Genomic DNA, 16,937 nt, shown 5'->3' with positions numbered 1-16,937 from the left:
GCCGAGAGCCCAGCAGCTGCTCAGTCTATGAGGCTGTATTATGCCTCAGTAGCCCCAATCTGTCCCTGAGGGCCTGGCAGTTTCCTGTAGAGCCACTGATTGTCAGTTCACATTGGAAGGCCAAAGAATCTGGTTCTGAGATCTGCAAAGGAATGTAACAGCCACAGCAGCAGCAAGCTGTGTAATGACTTCACAAATGGTAATAAATAATAGGCAAAAGCCAAAGCTTTCTTTCTCACATATTTAATCTATACTGCAACCAAATGGTGCCAATCACATTTGATGTCAGTCTTCCCACTTCAGATAACCTGATTAAGAAAATCCCTTATGGCTGTTTATGGTAGCTCTCCTTTGTTGACTCAGCCAATGCATCTCTCTCACTTCATGCCACTGACAGCATGTGTGGCAGTCTGGTAGTGCTAAGGGAGGATTATTAATAGACACAACTTCATTTTCAAGAACTTGACCTTGGCAAGTGTTTTTACTTGATTTATTTCTCTTAAAACTTGGGACTGGTTGGCATGGCTGGTGCATATAACAACTGTTTATTGAATGTTTGTACATCTCCCATATTATAGACAATCTGGAAGTGATGTAATGTATACAAGAGGATATTCAGGGTCATATGTAAATACTAATGATGTCAGAACTTGGAAAAGCTGATGCATAAGAATCATGAGTATGAGGTCTGCCTATTTCAAACCAACCAACCAAGCAACTTACAAGAACTCTATGACCATCTGTATTGAAACACTGTATGCTTAGAGTGGTCAAGGAATGCACCCAGAGTCACATATCTGGGCAGAGAGGGCAAGTAGACTATAACAGCCATCCTGTCTGTTCCAGACAGTAAAGGTCACAGGTGAGACAGGAGCTATGGGCCAGGGAAATCAGACAGGAAGCCATAGCATTGTTTAGGGAGGATAGATGGTGGCCCCATCTGAAGGAATGAAAGGAGAAGCAAGCATGTAGGGGCATTAAGGACCCGGGTATGTGGCACAATAGGTGAGGTGGCTTTCTTTTTGTTAAGTGAATGAAAATAAGGACATGACTGCTCTGATGTATGGTTGAGGATAAGGTTTTTATTGTAGATATGAGAGAGAACAGCCAGAGGCACCTGGAAGAGTCCAGACTGAACATGGCCAGCAGAATGACTAGACCACTAGAGGAGGGAGATGAAGGAGGAGCAAGAGAGGAAGGGAAGAGGGGATGGAGAGATGGCTCAGCGGTTAAGAGCACTGGCTGTTCTTCCAGAGGTCCTGAGTTCAATTCCCAGCAACCACATGGTGGCTCACAACCATCCGTAATGAAATCTGGTGCCCTCTTCTGGCCTGCAAGCATGTATGTAGGCAGAACACTGTATACATAATAAATAAATAAATAAAATCTTAAAAAAAAAAGAGAGGAAGGGAAGAAAGGAGAGAGGGACCAAGAGGGTCAACAGAGCCCATGGTAACCAAGAGAACCAAGAGAGCAGGCATGGCCAAAATTGCTGAGTTACATAGAGAAAAATAAGCTGAAAAAGGGGAAGCAAAGCCCAGCTCATGGGTTGGAAAAGTTTTAGGGTAGGAGGTGGGGCTGAGAAGTGCTGAGAGGAGCCAGGACTCTGTAACAAGTACTTGTGATGCTGGGAAAACCTAGCAGCCAGTGTCTACTTTGATATAATAGACACCTCAGCTAGTCATTTGTCCTGAGTGTTTTGGAGACCTACCATTTCAGCATTTTGTTGATGATAAGAGGTGGCATAACCTCTTCTGTAACTACTTCCTGCTAAAATTAAGGCGTTGTTGTTGTTGTTGTTGTTGTTGTTGGCCCAGGAAGGCTGGAATGATGATCAAAGGATGGGAAGGGAGATAGGAGTGCAGGCTTGGGGACATCTGTTTTGCTTGCTGCCCAGGTTCCGTGAGACCACCTGTGGCTAGTGAAATGCAGGCTGCTTTGGAGCCATCTGGTATGTAGGTTCCAAGGAACACTGCAGGCATCTTTGGAACAGTCTGCAGTTGATTGGGAATCTGTTGGGACAGATGTAGACTAGGGACTGAAGGTAAAGTTAAGGAGTTTAGGGGAACTTTTTCTCTTAGGTGTACATTTGAAACTTCCAGGCCTATGGTCCTAGTAATTGGAGCTGGGGGGAGTCCCCAGACAAAGAGAGAGACAGAGACAGAGACACACAGAGACAGAGATTCACAGAGACACACAGAGAAAGAGACACAAAGAGAAGGACACAGAGTCAGACAGAGACACATGTACACACACACACACACACACACACACACACACACACAGATCCCACCCTCAGGAATAGGCAGGTGGGGAAACTTAGGCTGTTGATTGACAGGAGACTGGGGTCTGTTTGACCTGTGACAGGTGGATCCAAGTCTCTTGACAAAAAGAGATAAAAGTTTTAGCTATGCTAGCATTACCACTGTTAGTAATCGGTACTGAAATCCACATTGTAGAAAAAGCAGTTGACTCACACTTTTGAGTCATAGTAAAAGCTTGGGGGACACAAAAAATAATTCTGGGTTAAAGCATGAACACTCTTTCCTCTGTCCAGATGGTTGGATACATAGATTGGAAAGAGATTATTTCAGCACAATGAGAAGTACTTTAGTCAGTGCTTTACAAAGGCTATATTAATAGCTTATCAGAACTCCACTGATTAATGTTAAAACTCTGAACTTTTGAAGTCTTAATGTAGCAGGAATCTTAAAGAGTCTTATTAATAAAAACAAACCTGGGGCCAGGTATTGGGGTGAAGGCTGGAAGATCACAGAAGCAGAACAAGCCACAGCTTCCTCACCTTGCCAGTTCCTCAGTTGGTCCTGTTTCCTCAGACTGGAAGCCTTTGAGTCCTCATCCAGAATGAATCTCAGCTGAACTGTTGCTCGAAAGCCTGAATGCTTAACCAGCCAAATGCTTCTAGTTTCTGGTCTTCATGCCTTATATATCTTTCCTTTCTACCATCATTCCCTGGGATTAAAGGCTTGCTTTCTGGGATTAAAGGTGTGAGTCACCATGCTTGGCTGTATCCTTGAACAGATGGATTTCTGCCTCTGGAATACTAGGATTAAAGGCGTGTGCTACCACTGCCTATCCTAAGTATCTAGTGGCTTTTCTGTTCTCTGACCCCAGATAAGTTTATTAGGGTACACAATATTTTGGGGAACCACATCTTAATATAACAATAGCATAATGAAGGAAAGAAATCTGAAAAATTTCTCAATTTTCACATATCTTAAATAATTTTCACATACCTTTACAACTTGTGTTTACATACCTTAAAGTTACTTTCTTCAAGCCAGACAGTGGTGGTGCACACCTTTAGTCCCAGTATTCAGGAGGCAGAGGCAGATGGATCTATGTGAGTTCAAGGCCAACCTGGTCTACAAAGCAAGTTCCAGGATAGCTGGAGCTACACAGAGAAACCCTGTCTCAAAAAAACAACCAACCAAACAAACAAACAAACAAAATTACTTTCTTAGACCCCCACAACTTAAATAAACATCAAAACTTTTCTTTTTCCATTTAATCATTTATCAGGAGACACAAGTGATTGATCATTGAGAGTAGTCATTGCAAAGAAAGTTCCTTTAAATAAAGGAATAGTAAAAATTACATTGAAACCTGTTTTGTGAGTTTATCTCTTTCAAAGTGAAGTCAGTCAGCAAGGTAAACTGTGTCTGTGTCTGCTTTCTCAGCAGGAAATCTAGTGGCCCTATAAAAGTGAGGCCAGATTTTACATAGGAAATGAACTGACCCAGCAGCTGCAGTCTTGAGGAGGAGCTGGGTGCTTGCCACTGCCAAACTGACAAAGCTACAGTTGGCCATCAACACCATCAGAGATCTGAGCAGGATAAATTATAGCAGGAAGTCTAATCCAAATGGTCTATGTAGCCATTAAAATGACAGAGACTTACCTACTACCTAAACTCTAGTGGTCTTGATGGCTTCATTAGGGGACAGAGATTGTAGGTCTTTGGCTGTCACACAGGACAACATTATATCTTCAGGTACTGCACAGGATAACATCAGCCTTCAGCTGCCAGACCCAAAAGGTCTGAGAGATTTTTCCTGTGGAGGGGAAACTTGGAAACTGACCTACTTTGTTGAGGCAGAGTAAAGCAGTCAACCCAACAGTGTCCTTAGTTTGTTCAGAGCCCTGATAGTGGGTGAGGCATGTGGCTGTTCTATTACCACAGTCCAGGCGGAGTCATCTGTGCCCCATCTTCTTTGGACCTTAGGATTTCTGTTAGGAGCTGGCATTTCTTCTATCATGGGAAACTTTTTCTATTAAACATTAAATGCCAAATTCAGCAGATCTCTGAAAAGTTTGAGGACCATTATCTATTAAATATATCTAAGTTAAACAAAATTTACTTGGTTTTAGTTACTTGCTTCAGGCTTAACCTTGAAAATTTATACAGCAGGAAGCTAAATAAAGCTTGTCACTGTAAATGAATTTCATTTGTAATTAGCATGACTATATGCATAGTTCTGAGCACATTAAAGAATTTGACCATTTATAAGGTAACTGAGCATTAACTTGCAGGTCTTAGTTATCTAACAGTTTACAAATTAGTAGCTTATGCCGGGCGGTGGTGGCGCACGCCTTTAATCCCAGCACTCGGGAGGCAGAGCCAGGCGGATCTCTGTGAGTTCAAGGCCAGCCTGGGCTACCAAGTGAGTTCCAGGAAAGGCACAAAGCTACACAGAGAAACCCTGTCTCGAAAAACCAAAAAACAAAACAAAACAAAACAAAACAAAAACAAAACAAAACAAAAAAACAAATTAGTAGCTTTTATGCCTTTAATCCCAGCACTTAGGAGGTAGAGACAGGTGGATCTCTGTCAGTTTGAGGCCAGCCTGGTTTACAAAGTGAGTTCCAGGACAGCTAAGGCTGTTACACAGAGAAATTCCACCTCTAAAAAAATTAAGGAAGGAAGGAAGGAAGAAAGGAAAGAAAAAGTATTTATAATTTTATCTTTGTTAAGTTTGAGTTTTAAAAATTTGAGTTAAAATTTTAATTGAAGATCCTTAGATTCAAAACTTTAACCGTAAATGCAATAAATTTTAAACCATAAATACAGTCCACAGAAAGGCTGGGAACTTTTTTGATCCTTTTTATAGTGTACCATTACAGAATATCGGTTTCTTGTATGACTCAGTTCATCCAAGTAGCTCAAGCTTTGCAAGCTTAGCAGAGACAGAGAGACTAGGCACACATCTTCAAATCAGTTACTGTAAACCTGAGTAAACCTTGTGAGTTTATAAACCTTATTTAACAAACATATATTGTTATTTATTGTCTTTGTTTGAGTTTCTATTGGTGTAAACATACACCATAACCATGGCAATCGTTATAAAGGAAAACATTTAATTGGGGCTGGTTTACATTTTCAGAGGCTTAGTTCATTATCATCATGGTGCAACATGGTGGCAAGCAGGCAGACTTGGTGCTGGAGAAGATGCTGAGAGTTCTACATCTTGATCTATAGGCACCAAGATTTGATCTGAACTAGGTGGCTCAAAGCCCACCCCCACAGTGACACACTTCCTCCAACAAGGCCATACTTACTTTAACAAGGTCACACCTCCTAATAGAGCTACTCCCTATGAGCTTATGGAGGCCAATTACATTCAAACTACCACACTTAATCTAAAATTTTTGGAAGCCTGGTGTTGAACAGTTAGTAAGGACACATGTGGTTAGACATACACCTCTAACTCAGTTTCTGTTAACCTGTGTAGACATTTATATACTTATATCCTTTTTTATAAACTTTATAGTTTATAAAGTTTTTTTTAATAAACTTTAGCAGTTTATCATCATACAAAAATCTACCCTAATCCAAGATATTTGGGAGACCTACTGTTACCTCCCTAGTCTAAAAAGAAGATACAATGATAAGCAGAGGGCTCAGTAGGACTAAGAAGTTTTATCATTGTTGCATTAGTTAGTTTATACTATGTGGTAACCTTAAGATGGTGGTGAAGTTACAGTGCATGTATTTTCTTTTAACCTTAGTAAAGATGACTGCCAGCCACGTGGTTGCTTCTGTCTTGATGAGGTCATCAGCCAAGATGAAGGAGAGCCATGTAGTTGCTATTTAAAAATATCTACTTTCTAAACAAGAGTTGAATCCAAGTTTTACACACACACACACACACACACAGACACACACACACACACACACACGTAGTTGTAGATCTAATTTTGTTTGTTTTTCGAGACAGGGTTTCTCTGTGTAGCCCTGGCTGTCCTGGAACTCACTTTGTAGACCAGGCTGGCCTCAAACTCAATGAGATCTGCCTGCCTCTGCCTCCCAATTGCTGGGATTAAAGGTGTGCACCACCACCACCTGGTGTAGATCTAATTTTAAGAGTTGAATCACATGTAGCAAATTAAGATTACCTATGCTTAAAATTTTAACTGTCAACCTTTTGTTATAAGTTTTAAACTAACTTTTTGTTACAGATTTTACAGAATTTTAACCATAGCCAATGAATTTACAAATCTTGAGATAGTTTACAGCATAGTCTTAAGAGATTTTTGGCTGGGCGGTGGTGGTGCATCCCTTTAATCCCAGCACTCAGGAGGCAGAGCCAGGCAGATCTCTGTGATTTTGAGGCCAGCTTGGTCTATAGAGCAAGATCCAGGACAAGCACCAAAACTACATAGAGAAACCCTCTCTCGGAAAGAGAGAGAGAGAGAGAGAGAGAGAGAGACAGACAGACAGACAGAGACAGAGAGACAGAGACAGAGAGAGAGAGAGAGAGAGAGAGAGAGAGAGAGAGAGAGAGAGAGAGAGAGAGAGAGGTGGGAAATTGTAGAGATAAAAGATTTTTAGGAGTGGAAAGTTGAAAAATCTTAGAGATAAACTTCTGGAAGTGTAGAGCAGAGAAAGTTTAGAAATAAGAGATTTGGGGTTCATTTGTTTGTGCAGTAGCAGAGGTTGCTACCATATGAGAGAATTTGAAAAATTGAGTGTGTCATCTTTGGCTATTGATTGAGCTATACTGAGGCCAAGCCATTTCCAGTAAGACAGTGAGGCTTTAATAAAATCCCAGAGTCCGAGAAGAGAAAGAGAAAGAGCTGCAAAATGGAACTCCACCAGAGGGAGGGTGCCAGGAGGTGGGTGGGAAATGTTGATAAGAAGGATGTGATGAATGAATGAAGAGCATTGGTCACAGCTTGGAGACTTGGGTCAGTGCTGGTTGGTGAGGCTACACTGAGTAAGTGTGAGGCAATGGCTCCTTCATTGTATGACTGGAAGTGCTGTCTCTGAGAATCCAGGAGAGGCTGGGGAGTGCTCAGCTAAAGGAGAACTAGAAAATGTTGGTATGTGTCTGTCAGAAGCCTAGCACACCCAGAAGTCATCAAGTGGCTCTAGGTAAGGTCTGGAAACGTCAGAGTGCTGTGGATGGGAAAGAAGCTGTCCCCCAGACTCCTTGTGAGAGTCCCTGGGTGCTGGCACTGGAAGATAAGGCAGGGAGGGCTCTGTAGTGCAATGTGTGGTCTAGGGACTCACACCTAGGCCTCACTGAACAGGAACCATGTACTTTCATCCAATGGGTGATAGTTGGTGACTGTCCATGCTTGCTGCATGGAGGTAGTGGTGGCTTTTGGGTCAACAAGAAATCTTTACCTTGCCTTCCCTTTCCAGGCAGCTCAGTGTGTCTTGTGGGTTCTACATCCACAGATCTAGCCATGAATGGACTGAAAGTACCCCTGGAAAAATAATATCTCCACTGAAAGTTGTACAGATCTTTTCTTGTCAGTATCCATGGAGGATACACATAACAACTGTTTACTAAATGTTTGTGTTGTGTTCCATGTTGCAGACAACCTGGAAGTGATTTAATATATACAAGTATTCCGGGTCGTATACCAATACTGTGTGTGCGTGTGTCAGATCTCCAGAAATATTGTCCACCTCTCTTGAGACAGAGTCTCTCAGTTGCCCATTAATTATACTAGACTGGATGGCCATCAAAACCCAAGGATATGCTTCTCTCCACTTTCCCAGCACTAAGATCATAAATGGATGCCACTAGGCCTGGCTTTTCTGCAGGTCCTGGGGATTGAACTCAGGTCCTCAAACTTGAAAGCCAAGCATCTTACTGTAAACTGAGTCATCTCCTAGGCCCCATATCATGACCTTTCCAAAGCTCTATGTCCCCATCTATAAAATACACACAAGAAGGCTCATAGTGCAGTCATATTAGCAAAAACAAAACAAAACAAAACAAAACAAAACACAAACAGAACTGAATACATGTCCACAGGCCAACCTAGATTATGGCTTAGCCTCAAGGCCTACAAAGCATGACCCCAGCTTCTTTTGGCATAGGAAGTGGGAGGGACATGGCATTTGTTGAATACCTACTGCACACCCTATGTTTCTGTGGCAACCCCTGGAGCTTGGCCTTGGATGGAACTCAGAAAACAGTGATGATCCAGCAGGGAGGTTCTAAGGTAGGAGATGGCCAAGAACTCAGGTTGGAGGAGGCAGTTGGAAGCTGCTCTATGTTGAGGGTTAAAGGGTTCATCTGCTAATGACAGCCTTGTTGCAGATATGAGGGGCCCAAAAAATAGAAAGAGGGCTGAAGATGAGACTAGGAAAACTATGAAACTTAAAGCCACTGTGCACTCTCTCGGTCCAGATCTCTAAGGATTAAAATGAGGGGCAGCATGCCCATCTGCCTGTCCAGGGATGGACACTGACAAGTTCTTTGAGATCTGGAAACAAGACTAGAGGTGAGAACACAGCATATTGTTCCTCAGTGCCCATGGATGGCTGTTTGCAGAAGGCTATGAAGATATGAAGGAAAAAAAAAACTCTAAAGTTGTATTTTGTATGTTTGTTTGTTTTTGTTTTTTAAACAATCTAACCTCAAGCTCATGATCCTCCTGCCTCAACTTTCCAAGTGCTGGCATTACAGCTGTGTGCATCATCATATCTACCAGTCCATCTTATATAAGTCCCTTCCATAAAACAGCATACAAGGGCTGGGGAGATGGCCCAGTTGGTAAAGTGCTTACCTTTTAAGCATGAAGACATGCATTTAATCTCCAGAACACACACACACACACACACACACACACACACACACACACACACACACACACAGAGTCAGGCATTACACCTGTACTTGTGATATCAGTGCTAATGTGGCAGACACAAGAGGAAACCCTGTCTAAAAAGAAAAGTGGAGGCTGGAGAGATGGCTTAGTGGTTAAGATCACTTGCTATTTTCCAGGGGAACTGGATTCAGTTTCCCAAACCCACATAGAGTAGCTCACAACTGCTTATAACTCCAGCTCCAGAGCATCAGAGGGCTTCTTCTGGCTTCCACAAATACCTGCAGCCACATGGTGCACACTCATATTCTCAAGCACACATATATACACAGCAAAAACAAGCAAACAAACAAACAAACAAAGCTGGACATGGTGGGGCATGCCTTTAATCCCTTCACTCGGGAAGCAGAGGCAGGTGGATCTCTGTGAGTTTGAGGCCAGCCTGGCCTACAGAGCGAGATCCAGGACAACCAGGACCACATAGAGAAACCTTATTTCTACAACAACAACCTCCCCCTGTGGTGGTATTGTGTTCCCCAAAATATTGTGCACCCTAATAAATTTATCTGGGGTCAGAGAACAGACAGCCACTAGATACAGAGGCTAGAAAATGGTGGCACTCACACCTTTAATCCTAGCATTCCAGAGGCAGAAATCCATCTGTTCAAGGATACAGCCAAGCTTGGTGACTCATGCCTTTAATCCCAAAAAGTGAGCCTTTAATCCCAGGGAGTGGTGGTAGAAAGCAGAAAGGTATATAAGGTGTGAGGACCAGAAATTAGAAGTATTTGGCTGGTTAAGCTTTTAGACTTTGAGCAGCACAGTTCAGCTGAGAGGCATCCAGTCTGAGGAAACAGGATCACCTGAGGAATTGGCCAGGTGAGGAAGCTGTGGCTTGTTCTGTCTCTCTGATCTTCCAGCATTTCACCCCAATAACTGGCCTCAGGTTTGATTTTATTAATAAGAACTTTTAAGATTCCTGCTACATCCCCCCCCCCAAAGCAAACAAATTAAAAATGTTAGACAGAACCTGAGGAACAACACCTGTCCTAGATCGGATTACTATTACTATGATGAAATACTGTGAGCAAGGAAGCTTGGAGAGTGATGAGTTTATTCAGCTTACACTTCCATATCATTGTTCATAATCAAAGGAAGTCAGGACAGGAACTCAAAACAAGGAAGGATCCTGGAGGCAAGAGCTGAGGCAGAGGCCTTTGAGGGGTGCTGCTTACTGGCTTGCTCCCCCTGGCTTGCACAGCCTGCTTTCTTGTAGAACCCAGGACCACCAGCCCAGGGATGGCACCACCCACAATGGGCTGGGCCTTCCCCCATTAGTAACTAATTAAGAAAATGCCCTCCAGGCTTGCCTACAGCCCTATCTTATAGAGGCATTTTCTTAACTGAGGTTCTCTTAGGTGACTTTAGTTTTTGTCAAGTTGACATAAAACTATCTAGCACAATACCCAATGTTGAGCATTATCCTCCACCTGCATGCACACACATGAGTGAGCACACAGACACATATATGTGCCCATTCATACACATAAACAAACACACAAGGTCACACTGCCTCTTCAAGTTCACCCAGTGAATGAAGTTGCAGAGCCACATGTCCAATCCTGTCCCCTCAGACTCAGTGTTTCTACTACTTACACTCACTGACTGTTTTGTTCTTTCTTGAGAACAGGCTAGCTTCAAACTCACCACTCTCCTGCTTCAATCTCCTTAGTGTTGGGATTGCAGACAAGCACCATCATAGCTGCTCCCCTCTTTTCTTCCTCCCAGAAAAAGAAAAAACCAAGCTGCAGAAGCAGAGAGAGGATGAGTTAATCCAGAAGATCCACAGACTGGTGCAGAAGAGAGATTTCCTGGTGGATGATGCTGAGGTGGAACGGTTAAGGTGGGGCCTAGGCCATCAGATCCCAAGCCTCCTCTCCCTGCACCACCCTACAAACCCATTGTCTACTCCTGGGACTTAGGGCCTTGCCTAACAGGCGTGGCCTCTGCCATTGCTCCCCAGACACTGAACCCTTTTGACAGCAGAACCTATTTCATATTCAAGAAACATGCCATTTCATCCCTCAAAGTCTTGCAAAGTCCTCTGTATCTCAGCTGATTGCCATCTAGCAGGTGGTCAGGAAGGAATTCCATCATGTGATAGAGGACAAAGTGCCTTACACATTGTCTGGATGCATCAAAACTACTGTCAATACATACAAACACTGCCCCCATGACAGTGTCTCCCAGTTCCTAGCTCTGTGCTTTCCTCTCCTTTTCTCCCCCTCATGCTGTTTCCTATCTATTTGTACCTGGGAATCTTAGCCTGGAGCCCCCCTCCCCCAGCTCTGGAGTTGTACAGCTAACTAGAGGCCCCTAAGAATGCCAGGTCTGGGTGCAGCTGTGCATCTTGGATATTTTGTCCCAGGAGAAAGCCTTTGGAGTCTCTCTCCATGTAGGTGGCAACTTTCTCTTCATTGCCTGTGTTCTCTGAGAACTTTGCCAGAGTCAGCTGGGCTGCACAAAACCCATTTTATTCTTAGCAGCCTTGAAGGCAAAGGTGACTTTCTCTCTGAGATGGGCCCTGAACCTGTGGGAGTCAGGGCGTGTGGGCTAGCTTGAAGGCACAAGGATGCTTCCCAGTTCACTGAACCCCAGCAAGGTGCCTGGGTCCTAGAATGTCCTTATTTCTGCCTTGAGGTCTCATTCTAGCTCTGGGCCAGCATTTATACAGTGGTGTGTGTCTTCATTAGAGATACGGTTCACCTAGCACAGACTCACACACCATATGTACACATTACACAATAACATATCCACACCACCCACAAAGCTCAACATGTCTGCTCTCACTTAGCCCCTTTCTGGGTATTACTGGCATTTTCTTTGCTGACTTTATTTCCCTCTTCTCTTTCCCATGTCCATCTTCCCAGGGAACAGGAAGAAGACAAGGAAATGGCTGATTTCCTGAGGATCAAGTTAAAACCTCTAGACAAAGTAACCAAATCTTCAGCCAGTGAGTGCCTGCATGGTTCCCCCCTTCCCTATGACAAAGATTTCAAACAAGTGAGGGCAGGGGGCATAAGACACACTTTATAAATATAGCTCGAGCATGGGATGGCAGCAGGCAGTGCCAGGCTCATGAGCCTGCAGCTTGTGCAGTTTCCCAGGTCCATGCCCTGATGTGCTCCATGCTTGGTTTAATGTTTTGCTACAACTGTCTTGAAACTTGTAGTCATTTTGGTTTCAAGAGCCTTGTGCTGTCATTTCCCCCGTATAAGCAGCTGGCTCTGCAGAGCTGTCCTTCCACAGTCCCATTTGATGTGTTTCATTAAAGGAGGAGCTTCAGCTGCTGTTAGGGCTGGAATCTGAAAGAGCCAGAAACACAATTCTCAAAATAATTATTAGCTTTAAGAAACACCCAGAGCAGAAAGAGTTTTGCATGAGACAAATTTGGGAATACCTCATGTCCACCAGATGTTAAAGTGATCAGGGCTTCTGTTGCCAATGTCTTCTCTTTTTTGATATAATGTTTGGTAGATATCTCTAACTGCTACATTAGTGAGTCCCTTTCAGTTTTAAGAAGTAGATATCCTGCCAGGGGGTGGTGCACACCTTTAATACCAGCACTCAGGAGGCAGAGGTGGTGGATCTCTGTGAGTTTGAGGCCAGTCTGGTCTACAGGACTAGTTCCTGGACAGCTAGAGCTGTTATACAGTGAAACTCTGTCTTGAAAAACCAAAAAGCAAAAACAAAAACAAAACAAAAAAATATGTGGATATCCTTGGATATTGGTGGTACACATCTTTAATCCCAGTACTTGGGAGGCAGAGACAAGTGGGTCTGAGTTTGAGGCCAGCCTGGTCTACATACATAGAACTAGTTCCAGGCCAGCCAGGGCTACATATAAGACCCTACCTCAGAAAAAAAGTACATACCTTATTAAATTTAGACTAAGAAAATGGGGGAAGAGTTGTTCGAGAAAGAAGAACTCAACCTCTGGGACACAGCACTGTTAGGCCTGCCTTTCCTTCTCCCCACAACTCATGTCCTTTTACACTAGCTTCATTGCTCCTGTGTACTGGACCTGCCAGAACAACTTGAAGGAGTAAAGGTTTATTTGAGCCCCTGGCTTCAGAGGTGTCAGTCCACCATGATGGAGGGAGCATGATGGAGAAGAATAGTTGACATGATGTCTAGGAATAAAAGAAAAAAGATCATAGGAAGGGGCCAGAACAAAATGTATCTCCCAGAGTCATGCCCCAGTAACTCAGTTCCTCCAAGTGGGCCTTGCTCCACCTTCTTCCAACTCTAGCAATGCTTTCATATTAAGAATCCTTCAAGGGATGACTCCATTGATTAGGCCAGAGCCTCACATTCTAACCTTCTCTGGAATACCACCATAGACACATCCAGTGGTATGCTTTACTAAATAGATAATTCTCAATCCAATCAATTTGAAAATTCATATGAACCATCATAATCTGATAAACAGGTCTCCATGGGCCAAAACCCAGAACCACAGCTTGGCAATTCCAAGGTAATGCCAGACTTTTTTTTTTTTTTTTTTTTTCCCTTTTTTTGGTTTTTCAAGACAGGGTTTCTCTGTGTAGTTCTGGTGCCTGTCCTGGATCTTGCTCTGTAGACCAGGCTGGCCTCGAACTCACAGAGATCCACCTGGCTCTGCCTCCCGAGTTCTGGGATTAAAGCTGTGCTCCACCGCTGCCCAGCACCAGACTCTTTCTTGTACTTTAGTCAGGGTTCTCTAGAGGAACAGAACTTATAGAATGAATCTCTCTCTCTCTCTCTCTCTCTCTCTCTCTCTCTCTCTCTCTCTCTCTCTGTGTGTGTGTGTGTGTTACTTTATTCTATCCATGTTCCTACATAGAAGGTATATGTCTCTGCTCTCTCACCATGTTGTTAGGTGGAGTCTTTCTATTTGATATTTTATAGAAGAGAAAGGCCTGTGAGGAAACTGCTTTTAGGCAGGGCTGTGTACCTTGTGGTTTTAGTGACCAATACAAGAGAGCCCTTCTGTATTCCCCATACTTGACAACCATGTTTTCACAGGTCATTAATGGGTGGCACAAAAAAACTGGACTTGTAGAACTTCTCAAAGTGGTGCACACATCTCATACACACAGCCTTCCATAGGCAACAACCTCTAGGAAGATTATCTCACAGTAAAATTTTAAAACTCATGGAAAATTGAATCATCATGATAAGAGTCAGTGGATACAACAAAGAAAATGACTTCCCAAGAACCTGATAGAAGAAGCCATCAAGATGGCTCAGTGGATAAAGACACTTGCTACACAAGCCTGACAACCTGAGTTTGATCTTCAGCACCCATGTAAATGTGAGAGAACTTCACACAATACTCCTCTGCCCTTCACACATATGTGTCCCACCACATCATCTGTGTGTATACATATAAATTATAAATAAAGTTTTTAAAAAATATTTTTAAAAAACTATCTTAAAGAGACAGTACACTGGGCATATTGAAATTATTAAAGAGACAAGAAACAAAACTCAAGATGAAATAGAACAATGTTATGTAAAAGAATAAACAGACTTGCAAAAACATTAGCCTCATTAATAAAACTTCTGTGGAAGAAAAAAATTAAAAGGATTAAATAAGGAGACACAGTTGAAAGCATGCTTCATAAAATGGAAGGCAATTCTGAGGAAATTACTCAGGATACAGAACAAATAGGAAGCAGTGGAAAATACAATAGCTTCTACAAAGAGAGAGGACAGAATGATAAGGTTTAACTTACATTTAATAGGTATTCTGAAGAGGATAAAATGGAGGATGACCAGTAGAGCATTCTGAAAAGATAACACGAGCATTTTCCTAAACTGAAAGGTGTGAACCCTCGGGTTAAAATGCCTTGAACAAAATTTCCCATTTATCCTGCACTAGGCCTGCAAGCTAACATGATGAGAGGAACTGACTAGGAGATAGGCTAAAGCTTCACTTGAAACCTGAGGAATGTATGACATGAAGGTCCATGAATGATAAACATAAAATGCACAGCCATTCTCCACAAGGCCTGGTCATGGTTTGGGTTTGGGTTGGACTGCCAATGGTCAGGGCTTTCTTGTCCTTACCTTTCTCTCTTTTCCTCTGCTTTTCCATTGCTGCAGGCTCCCGGGCAGAGAAGAAGGCAGATCCCCCACCTAGCAAGCCAACTGTGGCCAAGACAGGCTTGGCACTCATCAAGGATTGCTGTGGGGCCACCCAGTGCAACATCATGTAGCCCCTATGTGGGGTACCCCAGAGCCATGGGGACCATCCCTCCCACCCTCTTGTCCTCATAGCCCCCATTTTACAGGGGTTTAAGAGATTTCCAAGGCAGAAGGGGTTGAAGGCAAGCCCATGAATGCTATCATGGGCCATAGGTATGGCAGGTGGGCCCAGCCACTGCTGTGCAGAGTGTAGCAATAGAAAGCCCCTCACTGTCGCATGGCCCTCCCCAGAGCATGCCCAACCCAGGAGTCTGTCTCATTGTTTATCTAACCACCAAGAAAGCCCCTCCCTTAAAACAGTATACCCTCACAAACTCATCATGTGAACAAACTGGGAAAGGGGCATGCCCCCTAGGTGTGTATGGCTGTGAATTCCAATAATCTAGCACCATGTTGGACCCATTCCCCATCCACCCTCCCAGCTTTGCTGTCAGATACAAGTCCTGTTCCCTGTTTGTCCTCTCCCAGGGACTATAGCCTGGAGGGTCCCACACAGCCCACCCTCCTCTTAGGTTCCATTATGATCACTTTCCTAGAGGCACTGGCCTGTCTGTGAAGGCTGAGCTTGTGTGTGGTGTTGGGTTTACGCCTCCAGCTCCCTCCCATCCTGTATCTGGTCATAGTTCACATCAGGCTCCAGATTCTTTCTCAGTTTGCCATATCCCGCCCACAGTGGAGCAGGGTGGGGAGGAGTGGCCAAGAACAGTTGCAGTGCTTGGACCAGGTTGCAGAGAGCTGCAGGTGCCAATGTCAAGGTCGAGTAGTTGAGAAAAGGATCCAGAACAGATGCTAACCCACATCCTCTTCACCCACTGAGGGATGCTGCAGGGAGTACCAGTGAGGGGTCACCCTGCTGGCCCAAACACATCTATGTAAAGAACAATTGACAGGCAGGAGAGGAAGCCTGACCCAACTGTGTCCCGTCCGTCTGATGGTGTGTTTGAACCAGCCCCACAATTCCTCCTGTGTAACTTGATGTACATTTGCCATGGCCAGCCCGGCACAGCCTGTGTGACCTCTCTGTGCGTATATGTGTGTTGTGATTGGCCTAAGTAGTTAGCACCAGTCAAGATTTACTGATGTGCAAACTATCCATCAGAGAAAATAAAAATGAAAAACACAGACACAGCATTTTTTAAGTTTTTACCTCTTTCTTTCTTGATTATGGACATGTACATAGGAAATCATTTTAAAAGTACAGAAAATATATAAAAAAAATTAACCACTCACAACTTTCCCATGACCTCTGATATTTTGACATATTTCTTTGAAGCCTTCTCATACATTTCTTTTGTCATGATTGGCATCCATATTGAAACATTTTATACCCAGCTTTCTTTTCAGTTATTATTATTCCACATAGGTTCCTCCTACATCATTAAAAGCTCTTTGTTAATGTTAAACACTCTTCATAAATATTTATAATGGCTGTTTAGTACTCCATCTTGTGGACATGCTATCTTACCATTGCCTCATTACTGGACATCTAGACTGCCCCTACCTTTTCCCACATTACAATAAGGTCATGATCAATATCCTGAGGAGATAAACCTTCATATGAATTTCTGTCTTTTTTTTTCTAAGATAAACTAGAAAAAAC

At 43.3% G+C, this 16,937-nt stretch overlaps 1 protein-coding gene across 2 annotated transcripts in view; it reads left to right on the top strand.

Annotated features, from left to right (window-relative positions):
• The window catches only part of Bmerb1 (bMERB domain containing 1), a 136,122-nt gene extending 119,654 nt beyond the window's left edge, over positions 1-16,468 (top strand). Inside the window, exons 4-6 of one of the 2 annotated variants that reach the window (XM_059269946.1) lie at positions 10,874-10,988; positions 12,016-12,098; positions 15,219-16,468. In XM_059269946.1, the coding sequence (XP_059125929.1) occupies positions 10,874-10,988; positions 12,016-12,098; positions 15,219-15,409 (389 nt within the window). In that variant the 3' untranslated portion in view covers positions 15,410-16,468. The remainder of the gene's footprint in view (positions 1-10,873; positions 10,989-12,015; positions 12,099-15,218) is intronic. The other variant, XM_059269947.1, reaches the window with a different exon arrangement.
• Positions 16,469-16,937: the final 469 nt, after the last annotated feature.

Source organism: Peromyscus eremicus, chromosome 8a, assembly GCF_949786415.1.
Source record: "Peromyscus eremicus chromosome 8a, PerEre_H2_v1, whole genome shotgun sequence".
NCBI lineage: Eukaryota > Metazoa > Chordata > Mammalia > Rodentia > Cricetidae > Peromyscus > Peromyscus eremicus.
Note: the sequence above shows the minus strand (reverse complement) of the source record. Positions and strands in the feature narration are given on the sequence as shown.